We start from the raw sequence: 26,029 nt of genomic DNA on the forward strand, positions 1-26,029 counted from the left end.
TCCAGCCCGAGCGATTTAATGAAAATCGCTGTATCCTGATTAGATTACCCCAGTGCCGCCAGCCAATGGCCATTAGCCGACCCCGTACACAGATAAACAGCAGCCCCGCTCCGCAAATCCAGTTAAAGGAAGACGAAGAGAGGTTTTCTGAGGCTCAGCTCGCCTCTTACCAGCCTGCAGTCTTACTGCCTTTGTCAGTGGGATTATCCCCCATTTGGCACATCTATGGTGAGGACTCATTCACATCCTCCTGTACCCACTCTATACCCATTATTGCGCCTGTCTCATTGCTCTGTCATTCTGCTTAGCTTGATCATCTACAGAATATCTGTAAGCAAGATTTAAGATTTATGTGATTTGTAAAGAGCACGCATTCATCATTATGGTAAATTTTAGATGCACTAATATTGAAACTGTGACGAAAATTAGATGTGATGTGTTTATTATTGTTTATATGTTCTGTTATTGTTATTCCCAATAATTTCCAAATATTTAAATCTATACTAGAGATACTTTTGTGGATGATTATATCTCCCAACAGATTGTATCTTAATATTTTTATATGGATAGAAAATAATTTTCAATATGTATTATTTGTATAATTTGAATTAGAAATAGCTCATATGTTCAGTACAAAGTGAAAGCTCCATTTACTCACCCTCATGTTGTTCCAAAGCTATACAAGTTTCTTTTTTTATGTTGGACATAAAATCAAGTTTAATAGTAAAATAAAGTCAAAAGGCACCAACAATGTATCAGTGTATCTTCTTGTGTTAAATATTTGTCATATTGCTAAAATTTTAAATACGCAAAAAGCTATTTTCAAAAAACCAAAGAATATCCAAAATTGGAAATAGTACATATTACTTTTAAGGTCAAAGACAGTATTTAAATTTTACTAATATTTCCAACAACCATTGCAATGCATTTTTGTTCTTAATAAACATTTGTATACATTATTATTACAAATGTATTTAAAATAATAACAAAAAGCAAGGACAAATAGCCAGATCACAACATACATTCAGGTTCTAGTTAAACATAAATCCATAATCTTTAAAATACCAAGTTTAATCAAATCATACTTCGTCGTCTCACAGACTTCACATTGTGACACAAAGCACAGCAGCAGCTTCATCTGTGCTCCTCCCCCTCTACAAATTCATCAGGTGTTCTTCACAGAGTTCACAAGGAGTTAATAGTGACTTTGTCCATTTGGGAACACGATCAAGGTCACATTATGTCCTCTACAATCCTGTGCTGATGAAGTTATTGAGAGATGCCATAGTGCCTTTTCTGTTCCTTCACAGCTTCTTTGTCCCTTTTGTGACCTCTGTTACTGAAGTCTCACAATACTTTAAAAGCAGGAACAGTGTTTGTGTACACAGAAATAGCTCTCAGCAGCCCCATACAAGCACACCCAAAGGCTGATTGGCACCCAAGCCGCCTCTTCCATCTTTAAATGGAGGTATTCATTAGCTGCAGCTGCACCATGTCAGACTTAAAGTCTCCTTGTGCGGCTGGATGCAGATGGAAAAGTCGGCAGACACTGTCTTTCACTGTCAATCCTAAATTATTGAAAGTGTCCTATCAAGAAAACGCTTTGATGGGACGAGGAACTAAAGTCTGGAATGCGTGGATCTAGGCAAAAGGACTGCAAAATAACTAACAGAAGAACAAGTAGACAACAAATGTCAAATTGTTGGCCTACAATGCAGCGTCATATGTAATATTTAGTGGTGTTCAATGAGAGTTTTCACTGGACAAAACTTGAATATATAACGGAAGTCAAAGCTAGCTCGCTGATCCTTGGTGCCAAGTGTGTCATAATTCTCACTTCTTTGCTTGTAGTAGCATCCATCTGTGAAGTAATCCTGCCTCTAAGGGTACAGTGCACAGATAATGTTTGGTTGTTATCTTGCATGATTAGCATTGCTCTTTGTTTCGCATTACATGCATGCTCACTCAACGAATTGTGGAGAAATGGGCCATGTGTCTGTAGAGAATAGGCTCAGTGATATTGCCAGTTGTTTTGATGGAGTGGACAGCAACGGGTGCGTATTTCCTGTTCCTGACCTCACAAGTGTTCTTGTCATAATAAAGCTGTCTCAGTTATGTCATGAACCTGATCAGGGCCCTAATGTTCCGCCAGGAGCTGTCAACGGGGATAAATTCATCCACAACTAAGGCTAATGAATGCTTTTTATCCCTTCACTCCCCCTCCGGACCACGAATCTGCCAAATATTTTTATTAGCTTGTATTTTCTCACCAAAGATGGTTAGGTGACTGCAGCAACAATTCGTGATGACTAAAACCTGGCTATTCAGTGCAAAGAAATGTAACTAAATATTTGGCCAGCAGATATGTTCACAAGTCTCTGACGCAGAGGCCGTTTCAAGTGTTTTGTCTCAAGTCCAAGTTGATTCTCAACTCCAAGCATTACCTTGGGATTTTGGAGGTGAAGAAAATGATGAAATAAGATTTTTTTTTTCCTGATTGATCTAAAGATAAAAAAGGATTGAAAAAAATCTATTTAAATAAAATCAGAAGTTTTGAACTTTCTGTTCATCCCTCTGTAAGATGATGTGATACTGAAGAATGGAGTAAAGGCTGCTGAAAATTCAGCTTTGCCACAAGGACAAAAAAATATATTGTGTAAATATAGTAAATATAGTGTAAATATTGAACAATATCACTGTTCAATATCACTGCAAGTAAACCTAAAATAAACCTTAATCCTAACCCAAATTATATAGCAAGTACATGTGGCTAATTAATTATTCTGTACTTTAATGCATAATCGCACTGTAACCAGGACACCTTAGAGTAATTACCGTGTATCAAAATAATATTACAATCTTTTATATATATATATATATATACATTTTTGGCAACTTGAGCCTGAGTTGCAATTTCTGGTGCCCGGTTACTTGAAAGTTCTACACTTCAATGCTTCACCAGACTCTGGTCTCGCTTTTCTGGCCCTCACTTGATAATGGAAACAGGAAAATGTGTCTTTCTGATACAGGCAGCACTCACAATAACGTCCCAAACCAGCGTCCTGCTGTCTTTTCAAATTTTAAAACCCAACAATGTGGCTGCTATGGAAACAGCTGCCAAGCCTGTTGTGCTCATCTCTGGCCGAGTTCCTGTCTGTCTGTTTCCTCTCATTTCCCAGAGGAGCTGGTCTGTGTTTACCAGCCAAAGAGAGACACAGGAGCAGGAACAGCACTGGAGAGGCCCTCTCTCACACAAGGTGCAGCTGCAAAAGCAAGAAGGAAGACTAGGAAGGAAAATGGAGGGCATGGAAAGGATGAGGATTTCAAAACAAATTTGCAAATCGCATTACACGGTCAACATGTAATTAGCTTTGTGTGCGAGTGTAAATATTGACACACAGTAATGAGTACATGGAGTTTACACTAATCTGAAACCCAAAGCCAAGCTTAGCCTTTCTAGAGAGCGCTCTGTATGACCATTGTGCTCAGCGGCATTATCCTTACATTGTATTTGCATGGTGTTTTTATGGTTTTCGAGAAGAGGGACAGTGCAAGCACTTAGAAGAAATCTTGTGACAAGTATCTGATTTGTCAGTGGAGTCACGTAATATTGTTTCTGAACAGATGTGAACATGCTGAGACAAGGGGGGAAAAAAATGACTCAACAGGAGCGACGAACAGAAGCCACATCAGGAAAACGACTCCAGACATTACCTTCATCAATATATAATAATCCAAGATTGGAAACATGATAGATATGAGTCAGACAGATGAACAGAGCATTAAGTAGCACAGATACCACATGTTTTGTTCTGGGTCAAAGAAGTGTAATGAGGTAAAACGATACACACGGTTCCAGATGACAGTATTAGTACAAGCATGTTTGACTTCCTAAAATATTACTTTGTCCTGGTTGCTCCTGTCAAAATTGTTGTGTGTAAAGTAATGGCGGATGCTAAATATTCTGGGCACTGGGACCGGGCCAGTGATTCAATTACTCTAAGTACACATTTGAGCAAGGTCAAGTCCGGTACACAGATATTCAAGACATAATGATTTAAACTGCAGCCAACGTCTTCGTATTAGGCGATAGCAGTCATTACATAACCAAGCACTCAGACACGCACTCGTTCACAGGTTTGGCAGGCAGACAGGCCACTAGACATAAAGAAAAAAAAAACTTGTGCATCTGTCTACAGCAGAGAACCCAGCAGCTAATGCATATACACTCTTTAAATGACTGTTAGGTGTATTTAAAGGTCAGTCAAAGTGTATGGATAGGGCAAGTGAGCATGTACAGTATTGACAGATGAAAATAAATTAATAAAAAAAATCATATGACATGATATAGTGATAAATCATGCATCCCTATGTTATGACAGTGTTTGCTAGTAATCGGTGACAGATGCCTTGTGTCTGGAAGCAACAGAATCCCAGACAGTTCTGGGAGGTAATAGTCAATCATCTGGGTTTTTTAAGCATTTGTTCAATAAATATGTACATAGCACTGTTTATGTGCATGTCCTCTAACAAAATACACAAGATATCAACCTCAAGTGAGTGTATATGAGTATTTTTATATTTATCTTGGTGGTTCCATCCAAAAAATTTTTAAAACTTCCGAAGCCTTGGTTTTACTCGACATAACTACAGCATTGAAATGTTGTCTGTAAGATGTAATTTCCAATTAGGATGTATAATTTGAGATGCCGTAATGAAGAACTACACTGCTGTTATATAAAAAGCACTTGTTTGTAATCAAGTTGTGTTGTTTCTAAAAGCACGACCCTGTGTAGTGCAGAGGTGGTTTCGAACAACTTGATGACAAGCCTGTGAAGATGCATTTGCAGCGTAAGCCTACCGAATCTGGCTTTTTGTTTGTGTAGAAAGGCTCCCTGACAAGCCATGCAAGTTACATTTGCAGATGTACACGAGGGATTTAAATATCATCTGGTTCCCAGGCAACCACAACAATAATGAAACCTATATGTAAATGCAGGACACAAAACCAAGTCATTTTCTCCAGAGAAATCTGGGGCAGAGGTTCTTCCGCTAAAGAGCTGCTCAGTAAATCTGGCCCTAAAAATGTTCAGGCAGTCGGGTTGCCAGAGCCTCGGGCTTATTTGCTGTGGCCCATTCGTCACCGAGCGTCCAGTTTTGCCAACTCGCTAATAGGACACCATCCTCAGTGAGTAATTGGCCCTTTTTATCAGAAATTTAGTGTAGCTCTGAAGACGCACATTTTAATTTTGCCATGGCAAGAGCTACATTATTTTCTCTTGGGGATTTGGTGTCTCTTTTGGCAGAGGCAGGATATTAGAGATCTCTAAAATGGATAATTTTTAACATGTTACCATCGTTCCCCTGATAACAGATAGTCAGCTTCAATCTATATAACCCATCTCAGCCTACTCTTCAGCTATGAAGCAAAAGCAGCAGTGGAGAAATCGGTGGCAGGTGGTCATTAGCGCATCAATGAAGAATGACAAATGGTTTAGCCATAGCATTCAAGCATCATACTTTTCACTAAAATTACACAATTTTCAAGATCGTTCTCTGCTGCTCAAACACACAGATAAACTGAAAGCATCTGATCTGAAATGCGTAAATACATTCTCAAACTACACACCACCTGGCAAGATATTCTCAGCCTTCTAGAAGTAAGCTAAAACATTTCTCTTGCATCCTCCATCTTACATCTTTCTCCTCAGCAAACAAATGCTGCACATCGGAAGACAAGGATCCTGACTTGACAAACGACCTGCGACAAGCCTCCATCCACTGCAACAGTGGCTAAGGGCCAAGGGAACCAGGATTAAATTATCCACCCAAATTAAAAGAGCATATCTGTCTTGTCCCCGCTAACAGCTGTTAGCATTTATCTCCCACATGTGTCCATGCCATTCATTCATTTTATAATCTGTGTTTATCAGACTGACTAGGCCGAAGTGGGGCAGAGGGAACCAAGGAGTGGCGCCCAGGCGCTAATTGCCTCTCCGTGCTTGAAAACGTCTGTGTGTGCGTATGTGTGTGTTCAGAGGAGCCTACCGTTTTGGCAAAAAAGAGGGAGGTGGAAGTGTAAGAGGGGGTAGGGAGGGATGACACAGGTGCAGAAACAGGGAAAAAGGAGGGCTATTACACAGCGGGAGAGTCTGCAAAAAGTCACTCCATCACAGACCGCTGATTAAAATTTCATAGGAGGGGGCCAAGAGGCGAGTCTGCTGTAGGTAGCAGTTAAACAGTAGAAGTGAATGGAGGCCAGTGGAAATAGTTGGATTTCCTTTATTTGTGTAGGGTTATGGGTCAAATGACGTATAAGTGTCCACAATAAAACACTAGGGGAAAAAAACTGGTTTCTTAGAAATTCACTGTTTGTGTTCATATGGTTGCATTTTCAAGAAAAGTTTTGGTTTAATTTTTCAAAGAAATCCATGTTGGCAAAGTAAAAATGTAAAAGTGAAAACAAATTTTGCTTATACCTGGAATACATGTATGTACAAATCATAATTATTTTAGTAAGTTAGGGTTTTTATTTTATGTTTATGTCATCACACCATTTTACAAACTGAGTAACAATGCCTAATAAAAAAGTCACATTTAAAATAAAAATAATAGAGGTGGTCTATTCATAATTCAATACATGAATGAATTTTGTTTTAATAGATATGACACAAAAAATGTCGCTTCATCACCCCATATCCCAATGTCGACTCTCCTTGTACTTAATGGTGAGTAGCACACGAATGCATTTCCGCAGGCGTCAGGTGATATTGCTAGCCAAACGGATTGTTTGTTGTCCAAATGTTGCAGTTTAGTGAGAGTGACGGGTTGTGGGAAGGCTAGGGCTACAATTTCAGATGCAATCGTGTCTCTGTAGACTCCTAACAAGTTGCTGACATCTCTTTTGTGAGAGTGAGGTTGCAATGGAAGCGGCCGTTTATTGACTGCGCTGGCTTTGATGAGGAGAGTCATGAGCGAGATCAAAAGGAAGTGCGGTAGCCGCTCAGGATCGTACCACACTGATGTTTACTTTTCACATAAGAGCTCTTCTATTGGTTATTAACTGCTTTACTGAGGCTCTTTTTCATGCTTTTGTTGGGCCTTTTGTTAGGAGGTCTGCTTGTAAGAGATTGTAGTTCATTGGTTTTATGGCCACTTATCAACTGGCCATCCTCAACACACACACGCACATCGAGGTCCGCAGTAAATCACAAACTGTGCACAGCCCCATGCTGTAACTGTATTGTCTAAATGTCAGGAGTCCCAGAACGGAGGTGCAGGGGGATGGGACGATGACAGTAGATGAAGTGAAGAGATTCAAGCTTCACTCCGGTGTGTGTGTTTGACAGCTGTTTTCTTCCACACTCACTTCCCCCTCCCTGGACCCCTGTCAGCCTCCCCACCATTACTCACCCCAACACTCCAACACCAGGACAGCAGTGACAGCTCCCCTCCCTGAGCTCAACCAGCGAGGTGCAGGAACCAAACAGAGAGAGCGGTTGAAAAGGCGAGCGAGATCCGTGAAATCCTATCCATGACGGTGAGGGCCTCAGATGACTCTGATGTCCACCCTGCTGTGATGATGGTTTATATGTCATTGGGACAGATAGGATGTGCCTCCGACTGCAAATTTGCAGGCAGCTCGGTATCTCTTTCGTTGCATGGATAGACAGATCCTGGAGGGAGGTCCTTATGGGCTATAGAGTTTCGAAACACTTCTTGAGGTTGATAGCGACTTTGCCTGTCGCTTGGCACAAGTTGTCTCCAAGGGGTAATTGTTGTGTCATTATGGAGGTAATCGTGCAGGAGTCATGACGGATCCCTAAAAAGAACTTAAAATAATATAGATAAATTAACTTGGTGTGCAAACAGGCCAAAAGCCCTTCGATACATGAAGGACGCATATTCAGTCTTACAAGAGAATGTTATGATCATAAAAGAGCTTATGGCCATGGTGGAATCACAGCACCCTGGGAAATTGTTATGAACACTGCAGGGTATGGAATAATGGCATATTATAGACAGATTTCATCGCCAGATCATTGAGGATGCCTGTGTTGTACTGATCAAAACATTTCCAAAGCAGAAACTGGGCTGTTTATATATTTAACATACATCAAATAGCCATTTTCTTGGATTCCTTTTGAGTATGGGTTTTGTGCTGACTATGGTTATAAAAAAAGTTGCTGATATTACATTATATGTTGTTCTGACCACCATATTGGTGGAAAAAGAAGGAAAGTGAGTTTGGGTTCTCTGAAGCATCTGTGTGTGGACGGAACGTACTACAGTTCAACTATCCTATGTTTGCTGGTGTTAGCTTGTCCAGCATATTTGCTGGTTGTTAAAGGGACACTTCTCAGTTGGTCAGCCTGGATGATGAGCTTGGTAACTAGTGCAGGCTGGGAACATGCTTGCTTGTTTAAAATGCCTTTTCCAGCAGGGATGAAAAATTAAAAAAGTTCTTCCATTGCATTAGACTCTGAAAAAACATTTTTGGAATGTTTAACAGGAGCGCTTCCTACAGTTCTAAAAAGTATTAAATAAATATATAAATACAGCACTTTTAACTCAAGTGTTGTTTTTAGTCACTACATCTTACACACATACAAGCACACAGACGCACACATACACACTTAGGCTTCCCATCAGCAAATTAACTGAATAAAGAGCCTCTCTTTGCTGGGTCGTTTGAGTGGCTAATTAGTCATCAGTGCATGCTGTGTAGGGAAAGAGAGAGAGAGAGAGAGATACAGTGAAAGAGAGAGAGAGAGGAGCGCAGGAGAGATCGGTTTTGCATCAAGAGGTAGAACTTCAAACGACATCTGATGAAAGCCAAAATGCTTAATTAAAATCTATTTGTATGAGCGAAAAATCATCATAATTTCAACCCCAAAAATAGAGAGGGTGTGAAAAAAAAGCTGTTTTGTTAGATGCGGGTGAAGATATAAACACATTAGTTTAGATAATGTGCCGACTTTATTATCCAAGCAGGGAGCGGAGACAGCGAGAGGAACTGACTCTGAGATTGGCGATAATTTCCCCTTTGTGTCTAACTTGGACTGCATCCACATTTGCTAATAACAGTTTTGCGATTCTCCCCCTCGCCTCTCTTTGCCCGCTCTTTGTCTGACATTGCCTCTTAGCGCTGCCTGTGAACCCCCTGGCACTGCATTTATAATAGATGGAGCTCAGTGCGTACAATATAAGCAGGGTATGAAGGGGCCTTCTACACTAGCAGCCAGTAAGAAGAGTTGATTCACTTCATCTACATTTTCTTTTCTGTTTTTTTTTTTTTTTTTTATGTTTTTGCACAGATCCGTGTAAAAATATAGTGTGCTTATGCCAAGTTCTTTCAACTCTCTGTCATCTCTCAACGGCATGTTGCTTTAAGCTGCATGACATAGAGAATTTATGCTTTGTGCTTATCAATGCAGGTTGGGTACGTCCTCAGAGCATCTATTAAAGTAATAAGGCCTACAAAATGCACAAGAATGGAATAATTCCAGAGGTGCATGATCTCTCTCGGTTGCTAAAATTCCTGCTCGCTAAAACATGGCTAAAAAAGCTTCAGTGTATGGATAATTCATGCACTTTCCAGGTAGTGCTCAGAATCATAAATGAACGCAGAGCTCACAGGGAGAGCTTGCAGTGGTAAATTGTAGCTGCTGCAGTGGACTGCATTTCAGTTATTTTAGTCTTTGTTGAAGGCTCTGCTGTATTGCATAACATGAGTCAAATTGTAGCTATAGTATTAGTGCTGTTCTTTTGATGTCACCAATGAGGTCAGAGAAAGTGCACAGGAACCATTTGGCTGCAGGTTAATTGAATGGTCAATATTTCATTGCAGCAGTAGCTGGGATTGCATTAGAATATATCTGGCACCGTTTTTAATATGTACTAAGCGTACTAAGAAAGCCATATATGCAAAGGGTTTTCAAGGGCCTCAAATATGATCCTATTGAGAGGCATTCCCTATAATATACATACATACATACATACATGCATACAAACATACACACAGAGTAAAAAAAAATATGTGTAATATAAGTATATGTAAGAGAGATTTGTTGTTCCTGCTGTTAAAAAGCAATAATATCTAGTATCAAGTATTATCAAGTATTAATAAGCAATTTTGCTAAAATGTTAAACATTTCATTACATTTCAAATGCACATACCATGTTTCTTTTTTTTTTTTTTTTTAGACCCTCTAGTGGCCCTCAAACCCCAGTTTGAAAACTCCATGCGTATGCATATTTCAATTCAGTAAAATAGAATAAAAAGTGCAGCTTATCAGCAGACAACAGATGCTGAGCAAAATCTTTTTTTTGGACGATTTATTTAGGTCTGAGGTAAAGGAGATGACAGAATAAGTTAAGATAGGGCATGTACAGCGACTGTAATTTACAGCTGACATGAAGTAAAGAGTTGGAAGGTTTACTCTACTGCTGTTTGACTGCTAAAGTGCTTTTACCGCAACACAGTGAACAGAAGTCTCTAATATCCAAACTGGCCACTGTGACTGGGAAACAATAATGTTAAACCACTAAAAAAGAAACTGCTGAGTGAGCAGTCAGTGAGGCATGATAGCGCTGTCTTTTTCTTCCGTCCTCCCTCTGTCTGCCAAAGTATTCATCAGAGAAAAAAATAGGGTGAGGGGAAAGGTATCTTAAGTAATAAGACGGTCATTTCTCGCTCAATAAGCACCATACGAAATGCTCTATGCTACATAGATAAATACTGTTCTCTCAACCGCAGCAAGTGAAATAATTCCACGGATGTTCAGTTTCTCTCCCAGAAAATCTTGCCTCCCAGCTGCACTCCAAAATGTTTCTGTCCAAAAGTCTCTGTGTAGCAGATTTAGTCGTTTACACCTTCCATAGTGCAACCAACTGAACCAATCCCAACTGGAAATGTGTTGACATGCCTTGTGTTTCATTGTAGCACGTTCAGCTGTAAATCAACAGTGTTTTTTTTTTTTTTTTCCGATGGTTAGCATTCCCTCTATAAACAGCACTGAATTTAAAGAGTATTCTGAGGCTTACCATCTCATGTTTATGCATTTCTGTTTCTCCTGCAGACATGTCTGGAACTGGAGAGGTACCTACAGACGGAGCCCAAAAGGCTTTCGGAACTCTTCGACGAGGAGCTTGACTGCCTTCTAACGCCAGCCTTCATGAAGGGAGACAGCGACGAGGACCTGATGGACCCCCTCCTGCCCGGTTTATCTGATGAGCCCAGCCCACCACCTCTGCTCGTATCCCTACCCAAAAACCTTCATGCCCCAGCCAACACCAAGAATACCGAGGCAGGGCTGAAAGAAGCCAGTGGAGGGGTTAATCCCGCCCAGCTAAACGCAGTCACATCCCTCACGCCGCCTTCCTCACCGGAGTTGGGACGCCATCTTGTCAAGCCTACACAGACTCTTACCGCCACAGCTGATGGCACGCTCACGCTGAAATTGGTGGCCAAGAAAGTCGGTCTTGGGGCAGCAAAGCTGGTGGCGACACATTCGCTACCTTCGCCACCAAATCGTGGTGCACAGAGCGATGGAGAGGGAGGACTGGGAACGGTAGGCGGAGGGGACATTCCGGAGAACAAAAAGAGGGTCCATCGTTGCCAGTTTAATGGCTGTAGGAAGGTTTACACAAAAAGCTCCCACCTAAAGGCACACCAGAGGACACATACAGGTGATTAACTGCACCAATGACATGTGTTTTTTTTTAGCCTTTAGAATCACATGTAGCATTTTTAGCTTTCCTAGAGAAAGATTTCCGTTGTACCAGGTCTAACTCTGCGTGTAATGAGATGAAGTTTTAGAGTTTGGAAAATCTTCTTTGCCAAGCCCCTGATACTACAGAAGGGTCACAAGAGATCTTGTGAAGCTAACTCGATTTTTGCAGCACAACCCCACAGCAAGATAGCTGGTTTTCTCTCTCCTGCACCTTAATCTCAGACTAAAATGAACCCAGCCACACCGTTCAAAACCTGCCAGTGCAGTCAGTAATTGCAAGATGATTGATAGACCGGCTGAGCTAAATCTCGTTTCCCAGCTAATTCGGGCTTGCACGCTCCGGTGCCGTCGTTTCTGCCCTCTCGCTGAACCTGGGAGCGTGTTGCACTCTGCCGTGGCCCCGAAACCTACTGTGACAGTGGCCTCAATGCAGCGTATCTGGCCCCTGTGGCCAGCTGTTGACTCGGCAGGTTCCTGCGAATGCTGGTGATGCTAATCGCTTTTGGACTGTTTCTAGCGTATAGGCGGCACTTTAGCTTTTGAAAATGAGGGAAAATAGGCAATAGCGAGAAAAAAGGGGAAAATATAACCCTGAAGAGACATCTTGGCTTGCTCGCTCATCACATGATGCGTTTATCAGAAGACAGATTTATTCTTTTAATTGGCTTAATCCTGTTTTTTCGGTTATCATTTCTGTAGATTAATAAAGCAATGAGAATAAAATTAGGAGCACTCTTGACCCTGAAAAGTGAAATAGAATTTCTCTAAATTCTGTAGAAATCAAAATATTTTAAGATATCTTGAGAGGTGGTAATAAATAAAAGCAGACCCGACTCATACCCTTAACATCTGAACATCTATAGGTCACATAAATCAGTTCACGAATTGACAAATGTGAATATTTGTGATTAGCACACCTCTTCTAATATTGGAGATATTTATACGCTGCAGGTAACAAATGTGAAAGGTGAAAGCTTTTCTCATGAATATTAATTGCGTTATGTAATGTCACATTATGTTAGAGACAGATGTTGTTAAGCATGCATTAATTAGCCGAGAAAATAACAAAGGCTACAAAGCTAATCACTAGTTTTGACTGGACGCTCCCAAAAAGTTTACTTATGAACCCACTGCATGTCTAAAATGTTTAAACTTTCACATGAAAATGGATTGTGTACAAAAACATCTAGACAGTGAGAAGCAGATGGAGCAGAATGCTGAAATCTTGACATGCATGAAATCGTTTTAGAACTATTTTTAACTTGACGCTGTCTTTAAAAAAAAAAAGAATCCACAACACTCATGCCAAAGAATGCTGGAAAAAAAATACCACGCTTTCTCAGATAGAAAACAAAAGCATACTAAAGCATACAAAGTTAGCTGCATCAGTGAGTTTTATTCTGATTGTTTTAATATACAGATACATTTGATCAGGTGTCAGAAGTCGTTCAAGTTATTTTTCCCATTTTCACTCGATCATTTATGCTCGTAAATGTGTAGAGCAACCGTGGAGCTTAATGACATGGTTCTCCTTCGCTTCGTCAACAATGTTTGCTGAAGTTAATAGCACATCCCTGAGTGGGATTTAGAGGGTAAAAGTGGGTTAGAATTAGATAGCTCATTTTCAAATGCAACATGAGCCACTGGAGAAGAAGAAATAAATGGATGATAATTGGGCACTACCTTCGAAATCTAAACTTCTGAGACAATAATAGCTTACCACCATCATGTCCAGAGGAAATGTAATTAACTGCACCTTACATACCTAGGACACTGGTGCGAGGGAAGGAGCTTGCTGTTTTGGAAGGGGTTTGTTGCTAGGAGACTATATCAAAAGACTGTAATGGTTTGATTATTTGCAGCTGTAGATACCAATTGAAGCGCCAATATGCCAAATCAATCCCACCTTTTCCCTACCCTTCTCTGGATACAGTTGGGGTTGCCAGGCAACTACATCATGCATATCTAAAGCGAGCAATAATTGGTTGGTATTGCGGAGTGTCCATAGGTTGCATACCGACTGGATGGCTCTTTCTCTCTCTCTCTTCTCTCCTTTAACACTCTCTACCTCTCTCAGCTGGTTGCTAGGCGACTCCATCATGCATCCATGACTCTCCAAGTTATAATTGGCCTGTGTTATGGTTGCCTTGGTTGCAGGTCCAAGCCTGCCTCGCTGCTGTCAGACGGCAAGAGAGGGAAGGAAATAAAAAGGGGGAGGAAGAGGGGCTACGGCATAAGGAGGGAGCCAGCGTGAGGGGGTCTTTGGCCAATTATTGTGAGTGTAGTGCGAAACGTTTGCTGTCCCACACCTGCGGCCCCCGCCACTCTTCAAATGACACAGAGATGTTCTTCCTGCGCACTTGTAGCAGTCACAAACATGAGAGCAGACGTGGTGATATTTTCTCCAACTGATTTTATAAATTGAAGAAGCTCAAGGACAGGCAAACATAATAAAATAAACCTCAAGGCACTTTGACCCGCTGTTTGTCTGTGTGCGTCTCGCCTGGCAGAGAAAAATGAGAGATGTCAAAGAAGGCCCGTTGCTTGTTTGCAGTATTCCCAGAGGTGAACCAGTGGAAAAAAGGCCAAGTACATTGTATTATATTTAAAAATCCTCTTTCTTTGTCATCGAAAGTCTAGAAATGTCTGTGGGGGATGGAAACCAGTCAGACATCTTACTTGGAATCATTTTCCTCGTCACAACTGCCATGTCATTCTTTACTTTGTGTTGCATCATAAGAGACTTCCAGGACCGACCGAGCGATGTAGTGGTAAACCCGACGTTATGTCATCCTTTACCTCATCTTGCATCATAAAGCTAAAAAACGAGACAGGATAAATAGATGAACAGCCTTTGATTTCATTACAGCAATATGTATGCTCATATCAACTGCATACATTTTTGGGATATGAAATATTGCAAAGCAAATACCTTCCACTTTCTCCACATCTTATTGGATAATTTTTTTCTAACAAAAAAAGGAAAAAGAGGAACGGAAAATAACAGCCTGTAATCATTTCCATTCCTCTCTATGATTTTGTCCTTCAGTATACAGAGTCAGTCGTGGAGGTCCAAGCATATCCTTACTGAAAGACTAGCACAGAACAGCATGATTTTCTGTGCTGGTCCAGACTGGTTATAGGGGTCATATGATGTTGCTAAAATGAACATTATTTTGTGTAATGCAGTGTGTTTATGTGGTTTAAGTTCTGTCAGATCATCTATCCATCTGTTTCTATCTATCTGTTTAACCTTACATCAATCTACTCAAACACAAACTCATTCTAAGCAACTACCTAGTAATGCTCGAACAACTGCTCATAATGCCATAGCAACCTACTGTATTAACTTTTGTCTGACTGACTGAATGTGAATCTAACATTCTAAAATTTTATCAAATATATCATTTTATTTTTAAGACAAGGCTTTGACAAGCCAACAACATGTCTTGAAAATCTTAACCTAAACCTAAATTAAAGTAATTAAAATGAGCCTACAACATCATGTGTTTTTATTGAAGAAATAAATTAACCACTTGGTGGTCATCCTGGTTTAGAAGCATGGTCAGCATCAATTTAGTGAACAACTATTTCCAATTGGGCAACTTCAAATTTAATAGTGCCTTACTCTAGTTAGGAAGATTGGTGCACACATTGTTTGCTGGAGAAGCTGGCAGCTCTTGCACTGTGAATATGGCATTGTTTCCCATTAAGCGTCATTAAGACCCCAATTATCATTACCACCTCCGGATCTGAATCAGTGCCATCGACACCCTCCCCATTCCCACCCAAGCCCCAGGCTGAAGCCCATTCTGTTCCCCAGGAACACTGCAACTGTGCCGGGACCCTGTCTTCGGGTGCTGAAACCCCCCCTTCCTCCCTCACTCAAGGCCATATTTTAAATCTGAGACATAAAAGTACAGCATGTGGAACAATTGGTATCTCCTTTACCATCTGTTTAACTTCATTTGAATTTCAGAGCTCACTGGGAGGGTGGAGAACATTTAGCACAAATGGCTTCATTTTGGATACTTGACTTTGGGTTATGAATTCGTTCTGTTACGGTGACTGAGCACATTTAGGCAGCTCCTCTTCAATTTAAGAAAAGATGGAAAATGACCCTTGATCGAATCAATTTCGGTGTCTGAAAATGATCGTCTCCGTATATTACCTGAAAAGACAGCATTTTTTACGTTTCAACGACTGAAAATCCAGGTGATTTGGGCTACAGAGATGCGATTGGTCGACTGGGAGAGAAACGAGCAATGTGATTGGCTGGCTTGGATGTGTGATTTGAGAGAAACAGTAATGAATGATGTAGATAATGGAACTGCTGACGGTGCTCACAGTGGCACAGCGGCTGCCTTGCTCCAGAGGTGCACCATCTGTGTACAGGTGTGTGTGAATGGCGAAGCAGGGATTAAATGATGTGTGTTTGTGCATGCAGGTGAGAAGCCTTACAAATGCTCCTGGGAAGGCTGTGAATGGCGTTTCGCACGAAGCGACGAACTGACGAGGCACTACCGCAAACACACCGGTGCCAAACCTTTCAAGTGCAACCACTGCGACAGGTAAGAGACACACCGCATAAGCTAGCTCACAATAAATGTATGCACATATTTAACATATTTGCCCCCCCAACCTCAACACACACACGTACACACACACACTCTCAATAACACAAGTCCACAGTCCTCAAGTGCCCATAAACAAATTCCTCAAGTTATGAGACCACAAGACTAAACTCTCTCCCTTATAACTCTCTCCCTCCCTTCGCTCTTGTTTTCTCGAATTCTCTCTGATGGCACGCACATAGCTGTACTGCATTGGGCTCATTGGAAGTTAGTGCAGGCCCAGTTCCCTGCTGAATAACTCATTCACAGTCTGGTCCTGTGATACCCATTACCGAATTACTGCGAATATCTCATTCTCACATTCTGTTCCACTTTCCTCCGTCCTCCCATCGGTACTGCTTATGCCCACACTGTGGCTTGAGTGCAGGGGGAAGGAGAAGTTACAGGCATGGGTGTGCATTCCAAGGTAAGATAGTTATGTAACAGTAATATAAAAGAGCTGGGGAGAAGCACAGGATGAAATGGATGCACGTAGGGCTCTAGAGGAAAGACACAGCATATTTGATTGGGTTTTTTGACTGAATACTGAAACATCAGCACACAGTAAGCATTTTTTGTAGGACGTTATGTAGAGTAACTAATCGCAATTTGCATACTAAATGCACTGATATTTAAATTCTGGTCAATACAACAAGCCAACAATTACTCTGATGTTATTGCTGACAAATGCTAAATTAAATGCACTTTGTTTAAAGAAACTAAATGAAATGAAACGGTAAAGGCCCATTCACACTAAGAATAATAACTATAAAGATAATGATATTAGCATCCACTTCAGCAAACGATATCATCTGTTTATTCTAAGCTTTAAATTCTCAAGCGTGTTATAGCAGGATGGATTCTGATTGGGTGTCAATGTTTCTATCATTCATCAGCTGGAAAAAATAGTTCTGACCAACGATATCGCTTCCCAGGGGCCTTTATCATTATAGCTTTGACAATTAACAGACATGCAGTTGAAAATTAATGAGAAAAAGCTGACATGTAGTTGACACGTTACAGCTGAACATACAGTAAATGCATTTATACATTCTAAGACAGGAGATCACTAGCTCAAAATTCCCTTTTATTTCATATTTATATGTTTTCCATGACCGTGGGATCCCCATCTAAATTTTAAGTGCTATTTTAGGGCAGACACACGATGCAGAGGCAACGGGGTGAACATGTGTTTGTGTGTGTGTTGGTGATAAAGAGGTGAAGAGACACAGGAACAGTGGAGAAAAAGAGAGATTTGCATTAGCATGGGGAGAAAGAGTGATAGCCTGTCAGGTGACAGTATTAGGAAGCTGTCACTCGGGCCTGGCATGCGGGCAGCAATTACACAGTGGAGGCCGCGTGCCCACTGAGCCAGCTCCAGGTGGAAGCACAATTAGACACGGCTCCCTGTCTCGCCGTCGGCATCAAACCAACCTCTCTGCAGCCTTTTGAAAGTTGTCCATTGAACATTTCTCTGCTGCTCCATCACAATGAAGCTCCGCCGATCCCAGCGGACAAGACGCGGCTGGGACAGCCTCTGTTCTGCAGACTGCTGCTGACACCTGAACAGCGTTGTTTTCCCTCGGGCGCAGCCAAGCACGTGAACTCTCTGGGGGAAGGCATGGGGAAATCTGTGTCCCTACACTCATTACTCAGTGTTTGGCAGCTATTGCATGACAAAAGGAGGAGGAGCCGGCTTGGATAAGCAAATCTACTTTGGCAATTCTTTCTCCCTCATGTCAGGTATAAACAAGGGCATCTTCTGAATTTGGAGTCTTGCCTAAGCAATTTAGCTCCGCTGCAGAATCCGCACCGATAGACCTCCATCATTCCCTGGGAAGCGTTTATAAATTGAGCCCCCCTGTTACTCGCTTTTAATACTAAACCTTGAAGAATCTCTTTGGGGACCACATCCATTTTTAGTTGTGCATTGCATTATGGGTGTTGTATATAGAGTGGAAAAAGTATTACAAGTGTGAACAGCGATGCTGCTGGGATGTGAAAGTGACCTTGTGCAGCATTATCACTCTTCACTGGGACAAAAATCAAGAGTAATGTGTAGGAAAGATAGGAGGCAGTACAGTACAGTCTAATGGCAGGTAGGATGCCCAGTCGAATCTGGATGGAATAAGCCAGCGGCTAAAGGTGATTCAGAGTGCACTCTGTTGAAAAAATGTGCAAAAATTGTCCATTATGGTCTTCAGTTTTGCAACTGTCCTCTTTGACACTTCCAGTTGGTTCAGGGTGAGTCCTGTAACAGAGCTGAACTTCCTGATCAGATCATGAAATAGAATAGAATAGCACCAAACGTGACATTGACATTTCTTCTACAATTTATGAAACGGTGCCAGACATTTGCAACTGTCTTAAGTTACATAGACGGTCCCTCTGGGGCAACCTGAGGTTAAAAGTCTTAATCAACAGTAATTGTCGAACCCACAAGTATTTAGTTCAACTTAAATAACCTATGCTCTTTAAATGGAAGGTTTACCTAAAATTATGTTTTGTCATTTCAAATTGTTCCAAAACTGAAAAAAAGGTTGAAAAGGAAAGTTACAAATATATACAAATATAGAAATAAAAGCTTGAGTGACTGATTAATAAATACTATAATAGCATATAAATACTAAAATGATACTGGCACCAAAATGCATCTCAACTACATCACTATGCAAAATCAAAGCTTTGAATAAGGAAAAATGTTCTTAATGTAATTATTCTCAGATTTTTCTTTTCTTCTAAATGTCATTATTACATTTTGAAAAGTAGTATGGTAATACTAGTATTACTAATTCAAAATAATGCAAAAACTGAAACAAAAAAAATAACTACAAATAGGCAGCCTACATCAATGTTTAAACATGAAAAAAGGCATATAAGTTTGGAACAGCATGAGTTGCATTGCTTTTCTCTTCTAAATGTAATTACTGACTGCACGTGTGTTTGTGTTATCATCACAATGGGTTATGAGGAGCAACAGTCATGGGCAGTCTAACAGTAAATACAGTCAGCCAACACATACACAGTCATACTGTCTCACAGTCACACACACCAGTGTATTGGGCATCATTAATCCTGCCTAATCAAGCACAGCCCCCTGTCGGGTGTTGAGAGGGGTTGAGTGAGAGGTGGGGGGAGGGGTTATGAGATCTAAGGGTGTGCCAGCTGGTGTAGCAGCCACTTACAGTGAGTCACAGGACCATCTGTCCAGTCGCTCTGCCCTGCCTCCATGCGTGCGCACACACACACCTAAAAGCCACACCAAGATTGATGCAAATCACAAACAAAAATTTAACTGAGTGTAATATACAGTGTCATCAGGCTCTGCCAAAAATTCACATACCTGAACAATAGAACAATGTGCAGCTGTCATTCACATAAAATGAAACCACTGGCAAATGCTGATTGGTCAGTACAGCAGTCCAGCTGTGTTAAAAATAAAAAATATAAGAAATGGTTGGCGATATGGGCTTAATTGTCCTGAAAATAATGCAAATAATAATACTGTAACCATCCACTTTTGGTTGTGAAAATATTTTTTACATTAGAACTTAGAAAACAATAGAACTTTAACATTGGAAACATTAGAAAATAAGAAAACCAAAAAAAGCCCTGTTATGGATATGAGGGAAAAACTGAATGTCAAAACAATGGTTCAATATAAAAATATTGATTTCAGGATTCATGGGTAGTGAACTGCTCTTTTTCAGTTGGACAATGTCAATGCTTAACCAATTCTTAAACTGTAGTTTTGAAAGGTTTCTATGGAATTGTAAAAATTAATGAGATTGTAACTTCTAAAAACTGGCTTCTGCACTCCATAGACCTTAAACCATAATTGAACTGACTGATCATTCCAAATATGATCAAAGGAATTTTCTTGAAGGGACATACAGAGAAAATACTGAGAAAATGGTTATACATTTTTTCAACGTTTTGAACAGAATTTTGCAAAGCAACGGGGGAAAACCAGAAACCACCTGACTTATATATAATATAGAAGATCTTCGAGAAGACTCATTTGAAAACCAACTGTGTTTACCTGTACATCCTCCTTCCACCCCATTTTCTATCTTGGCTGCTTCCCATCCAAAAAGCAACAGAGGAGTTAACACTGTGGCTCTTGACTAATTAATAATGGATACAGCCAGAGGCAAATTGAAATTATAATTCTCCACTCCTTTCCAACTCTCTACACTCTGAGTTTTTATTCATTCCAGTTAAGATTCACTTTTAAAACTATAGCTGTAATATCGAAATCCACATAGCTGCATAAATGTAACAGACATGGCATTGCAACACCATATTCTTCAAGCACATTTATTTATTGCTCCTATCGGCAGTGGCTACATGTGAGGTTAATTGATGATGACACAAAAAAGCCCACGGCCTACGACGAGAAACCAACCGCCATGACTCAAGTGCTACATAACTAATGCGGCCGCACAGTTTAAACAATACCATTTCACCTCCAGCCTCGAAATAATTTCTTAATTCAAACAGGCTCGGTGTGATTTGTGGTCGCACTCCGAAAAAATTATTTCTTTCGCAAGGCTCGGCACAGACTTCCCTACTAACTGCATTGGCAAGAAATGCGTTCGAAACGATCTGTCACCAGTTTTAGAGCAAAAAGCTGGCTATGCTTAAAAATTCATTTTTTTTCCCCAAACGCCAAATGTTGTTTTCTCTGTTCCATCTGCAAAGCAGCCACACGTCTTCCAAGAAACTCAGACTGCGTCCCTCTTTAGTGCGATGATAACTGTGTTTCCTTAAGTGAATCCAAGCTAACTGTCTCTCCTTCTCTCTTTACAGATGTTTTTCCAGGTCTGATCACTTGGCTTTGCACATGAAGCGACATATCTAAGGCCGAGGGAGACGGGAGAGAGAGAGTGAGAGAAAACGAGTGAGAACGAAGAGGAGAACAGGTGTGCACCGCCCAGACGGGAACATTCACAACAGACTTTGGGTGCACATGAGGGGTCTGGCCGCAAACGTCACCAGAGGGAACATGTGAGGCAGCGTGGGCAAACGTTGTTGGATTTTGAAAGTCTAAAAGCCTTTTCATCAGCGATTAGCCATGCCTTACCGAGTTAGCTTGGAGGTCAGACACTGCCAAACGCCACCGTTTTTTTTCCGTCATTCTCTTTGTGTACAGTAAATCAACCATTAGCATGGAACGGATACTCAACTCTACATGTATAAAACCGAAACGCACATGCCATTCATCACGTAACATAACGGTTCTACTAGAGAATCATGTTCAATGTACATTCTGGAACTTCCTTTTTCTTTTTCCAAGGACACATCACAATAACCAACCTGCAGCTATGTCGTAATACAGCAAACAACCAAACACGGAAAACAACATTGCCAATACGTTTTGAGTAGTGACCAATGAACAAGCGGCCAAACGCAACGTCCGGCCCCCGAAGTAGGTTCTGCGTGGGGAAAAAAATTAAAAAGAAAAAAAATACGGCAACGCTCAGGATGTGTGCTGACTTCTCGTACTCTTCGCTCAGGAGCGAACTCTTCTCTGCTCTTCACGCCCGTCACTTCACGGGCGACCGAAATGATGCGCAGCGACACTTTCTTGCCTTTGTTTTTTTTTTTAAAGACAGTGTTAAAAAAGATGGTTTGTTTTCCTTCTGAGGTGAAATGTCTTAAACTTCTGAAAAGTAAAAACTTTGCTTTGTGAACAAGCATAAATGTGCACATTCGGGCAACGGGAGGGAACTGTGAGCCCTTCTCAGTATGCACAAGGTTCAGTGACTGCTATCTGGCACTGAAAGGAAACGTTTGAAGCGTAAGACGGGAACAGAAACCCCCCAAAAAAAGATTGGGATTGCTGGCTTGGTATGAAAGGACAGAAGTCTTCTGTTTTTCATTTTGCTTTGCTCTGACTTGATCCGGGAAAAGCGAACCAGAGCACGTCGGCACGGACCTTGTGTGTCGCTCTTGACACTGGAAGAAGTTCTTTTGCTTTGTGTTGATACTGGCACCCGTGTAAGAACGTAGTAGTCCGGTGCCGCTGAGGAAACCAACGGAGGAGAAACTATGGGGGGGGGGACATCTGGCAGGACGTTTGACTCTCAGTTTGGAGCACCTGCTGGGATCAGGATCCAAAAGAACTTGGTGGCATCAGCCCAGACAAACTTTGCCTGTTTCGTATCCATTGTCTGCACTGATTTTTTCAATGTTCTCTGTGCCTTTTTTCATACAGTCAAAAAAAAGCTCAAAAACAAAACAAAAAAAAGCATAAAAACAAAAAAGTACTTGGAGGGAAAAAAGCAGAAAACAAAAAATGCATTAAAAAAAAACTTCACACACACACACCGCAATACAGACAGAACGGTTTCTTTGCTCTTGGCTTTTTCCTGAGAAAAACTAAAGAAGAAAAAAAAAGTAGAACAATAATTACCAAGTTAATGAACAGCGTTAAAACGAAACACTGCATGGCAGCCTCTTTCAGACAGATACACACACTCGCACACATACATGCACAGCTTGCCTCTCAGCATTATTTGTTTTGCACCGAAATCTTCACAGCAGGGTTTTAGCAATTGTTGTTTTGTAGGATTGCATTCCATCCAGACGTCAGACGTTAAATCGAGAGCTTGTTGATACATTCGAGTAAATTATGCTAAACCGGGCCTAGGTCTAGCTCCGTTAACAATCAGCTTCTAAATCGTGGGGACAAAATATATATCATCATTCCCAAGGTTGTGAAGCCTGTCGTGGCGTCGCAATCAGGGCGTTTCCCTGCCGACCCTCCTCTTCTGCATTGATTTAATGGCTGCAAGGGAGATTGAAAGCCATTACGATTCAGCGGTAACAAGTTTCGGAGTCATCGCAGACTCTACTAAACGATCCTGGAGTATCCCTCGGGGGACCTCCAGCTTAACAATCGATGCTGAAACTCTCAGTGCAGCACTGCCTAAGAGTGAAGGGTTGGTGCCTTCCTCTTGGTTTGAGGCCTGCTGAAGGCAGCTCTTCTATGACACGTACACACACTCACATACACAGACTCACACACGCCGTCACTATTGTTTGACCACAACTACGCGTTCGATTTCAGTTGCCAGTTGATTTTATAGTTGACTTTTTATTATCCCATGTCATTTTCTCCATTGAAATGCAAAGTCATGCCAAAATTGACAAACAGGAGGTGAATTGATTCATCTCCACTAATGTACAATCAGTTGTGGTTTGTGGCACTTTTTTCCGCAAGAAGCGGCCTGTGTATGTGACGACTGTATGTATGAGTTTCTGTAAAGCAAGCAAGCAGGATGTATTCCTACAGTGTCATAATACGTTCTCTAAAATCCCACAATTCCATAAATGGGGCAATTATTGACAGTGTACAGCATTCTACATGTGTCACATCAACGTTAAAGCTTTGAAAGGGTTGCATTTTCATCTTACTTGCAAGTAGCAGTGATGAGAAGCTACATTTGTTTCACACTGCTCTACTTTACTCTACAAAATGAAGATTCTGCTTATTCCTTCAGTCACCATATGGGATAGAACAGCAGGAAAGCAGGAACTTAAAAAAATGCTTCATATCATTTTCTTTGACAACGACAAACAATGAAGCCAGTCATCAAATAAGATTATACATATAAATATTGTCTGTTTAAATACAGTGCAAGGCAACGTTAAATGCAAAACTACAAACAATAATCTTTTTTGCCAACATGCTCCAGACGTTACCAAATAAATACGGAATAGGCCAATCAGATTCATTAGCAGGCAACTTGTCGTACATATCCCCCTTACATATCAAGTGCCATTTGAAAGCCCTAATATCTCACTCTCAGAACGACAGCAGCGGTCCAGGCAATCGCATAGGTGTCTGATGCATACTTTGCCCAAAGATTTACGCATTTGCAAATAAACAGCTGGGTGATGAAAGAGAGACATTTGTGTTTAACTTTATTCTCACAGTATCTCTTCTGCCCTACACCAGCTTCCTATGATTCGTTCTTGAACGTCTAGGTGACCATTGACTTTGGTCTCGAGTATGTGAGCTTGTAAAATACAGTTTGAATGCAAAGTTGAGGATGAGTTTAGAGCCTAACGTGAAGTTCAAACAGCGAATTAGTCGCATTGGTTATAGCGTTTCTATAGTCAATGCAGGTCAGGCATGTCTTTAGAAATCAACATCCAGGCGATCGGTTTTAAAGCGATTGTTCACTTCAAATCCTAACACGATTCTGATTTAGCTGTACAGAAGACCACTTTATCTACCGCGAGTTATCCGTATGACTTTGACATGGAAATAATTCTGTGGCGGAGCATTTTACATGACAGTAAGAATGTTTGAAAACATTCTAAGGGAACAATTTTAGGTGTACTAGATCTGGGCACTCTTCCAGTGAAGCTCCCTTCCCAAGCCGTTTGCTTTTTAGCTTCAAAGAGGCTTTTGGCAGCTTAAATTTTATACAAAAAGATGCTTGAAACATCACAAGGGAATTTTATGACAAAAGGTCAGAGGTGACAATTTTTTCCTTTTTTTATTGTCCGTATTGGAACAACATTTCACTGCATAACACTCTTCATTGTTACAGCTAGCTTAGTCTGTTTAAATGACACTGCTGTCGATTGTCTACATAACATTTAGTGGCATTTCAAGATGCACTTATCACAAGAACTTGGGAACAATTCATTCTTCTGCTTAATAGATAAAGCTTGTAGGTTCACGGCATAACATAAATGGTCTTTTTAGCCAAAAGCGCATCAAAATAAAGTCTGCTATTCTGCATATATATTAAAATACTCATTCATTAAGTTCCCAGTCACTCAGAAACAGAGCTGAGAACCAGGAGATGTCTTGAGATATACTGCATCTTGAAGTGCATCTGTATCCGTGTTTGTCCAAACTTGATATGTCAGTACACAAGGTTTTCACCAGGTCTTTCCTTTTGGCTTTTTGCGTTCCTTTCCCCCCACCCCCATTTGTCCCACCCTGCACCTGAAGAACCACGGTCACTTCCTGAAAACGCTATCACTTCAGCTTCATCCCGCAGTTATGTGTTACCAGCTGTCAGCGATCTCTTACCTATGAATGTCCCTAGACATCATTAACCAGGGAGCAACCGGCCAACAACAGACCTCAATGCTTTCACAGGTGCTCTCTCTATCTCTATCCAAACATGGATCTCGCAGACAGCCGCCAGTTGGTCGAACAGGTACAGATCTGAAAAAAGAAAGAAAGGGGAAAAAATAGAACAGTTATGTGCCATCTTGATTTATCTGTATGGAAGTAGGACGACATTTTGCCATATGTAGGCTGAAGCATGTAGTTTCTCGCTAGAGCAGGGACCCTCATATTCACTGTCCTCTCTTTCCCTCGCCACATCACTAACACTCCACCCCCTCACTTCCTGTAATCTTCACACTCTTCCTCTGCGTTTCTTTTTTCTATTCTGTTCTTTCCTTGTGTGTTTTTCTTTATTGGTTCTTTTGCTGTACAAAGTGTTTAAAATATTATTATTTGTATGATATAATGTTAGTATGGTAATGTTCTTTATTAAGGAAGAAGATGAAATTTATTTTTGTTACTGGTCTGTTTCATAATTCTTTTTTAAATTGGTATTGTAAGATATCTATGCAAGAACTGTTCAGTGGAGCATTTTTATTTAAGAATGTAATAAGTGTAATAAATGGTAGAATCTGAATGCC

General features: G+C 40.8%; 1 protein-coding gene across 1 annotated transcript in view; it reads left to right on the top strand.

Annotated features, from left to right (window-relative positions):
* klf7b (Kruppel-like factor 7b) overlaps positions 1 to 26,025 on the top strand; it is a 41,865-nt gene extending 15,840 nt beyond the window's left edge. The window contains exons 2-4 of the mRNA XM_043248487.1: positions 11,082 to 11,691; positions 16,183 to 16,306; positions 21,161 to 26,025. Coding sequence (XP_043104422.1) covers positions 11,082 to 11,691; positions 16,183 to 16,306; positions 21,161 to 21,212 — 786 coding nt within the window. The 3' untranslated portion in view covers positions 21,213 to 26,025. The remainder of the gene's footprint in view (positions 1 to 11,081; positions 11,692 to 16,182; positions 16,307 to 21,160) is intronic.
* The last annotated feature ends 4 nt before the right edge of the window (positions 26,026 to 26,029 follow it).

Source organism: Puntigrus tetrazona, chromosome 9 (genome assembly GCF_018831695.1).
Source record: "Puntigrus tetrazona isolate hp1 chromosome 9, ASM1883169v1, whole genome shotgun sequence".
Taxonomy (NCBI): Eukaryota; Metazoa; Chordata; class Actinopteri; order Cypriniformes; family Cyprinidae; genus Puntigrus; species Puntigrus tetrazona.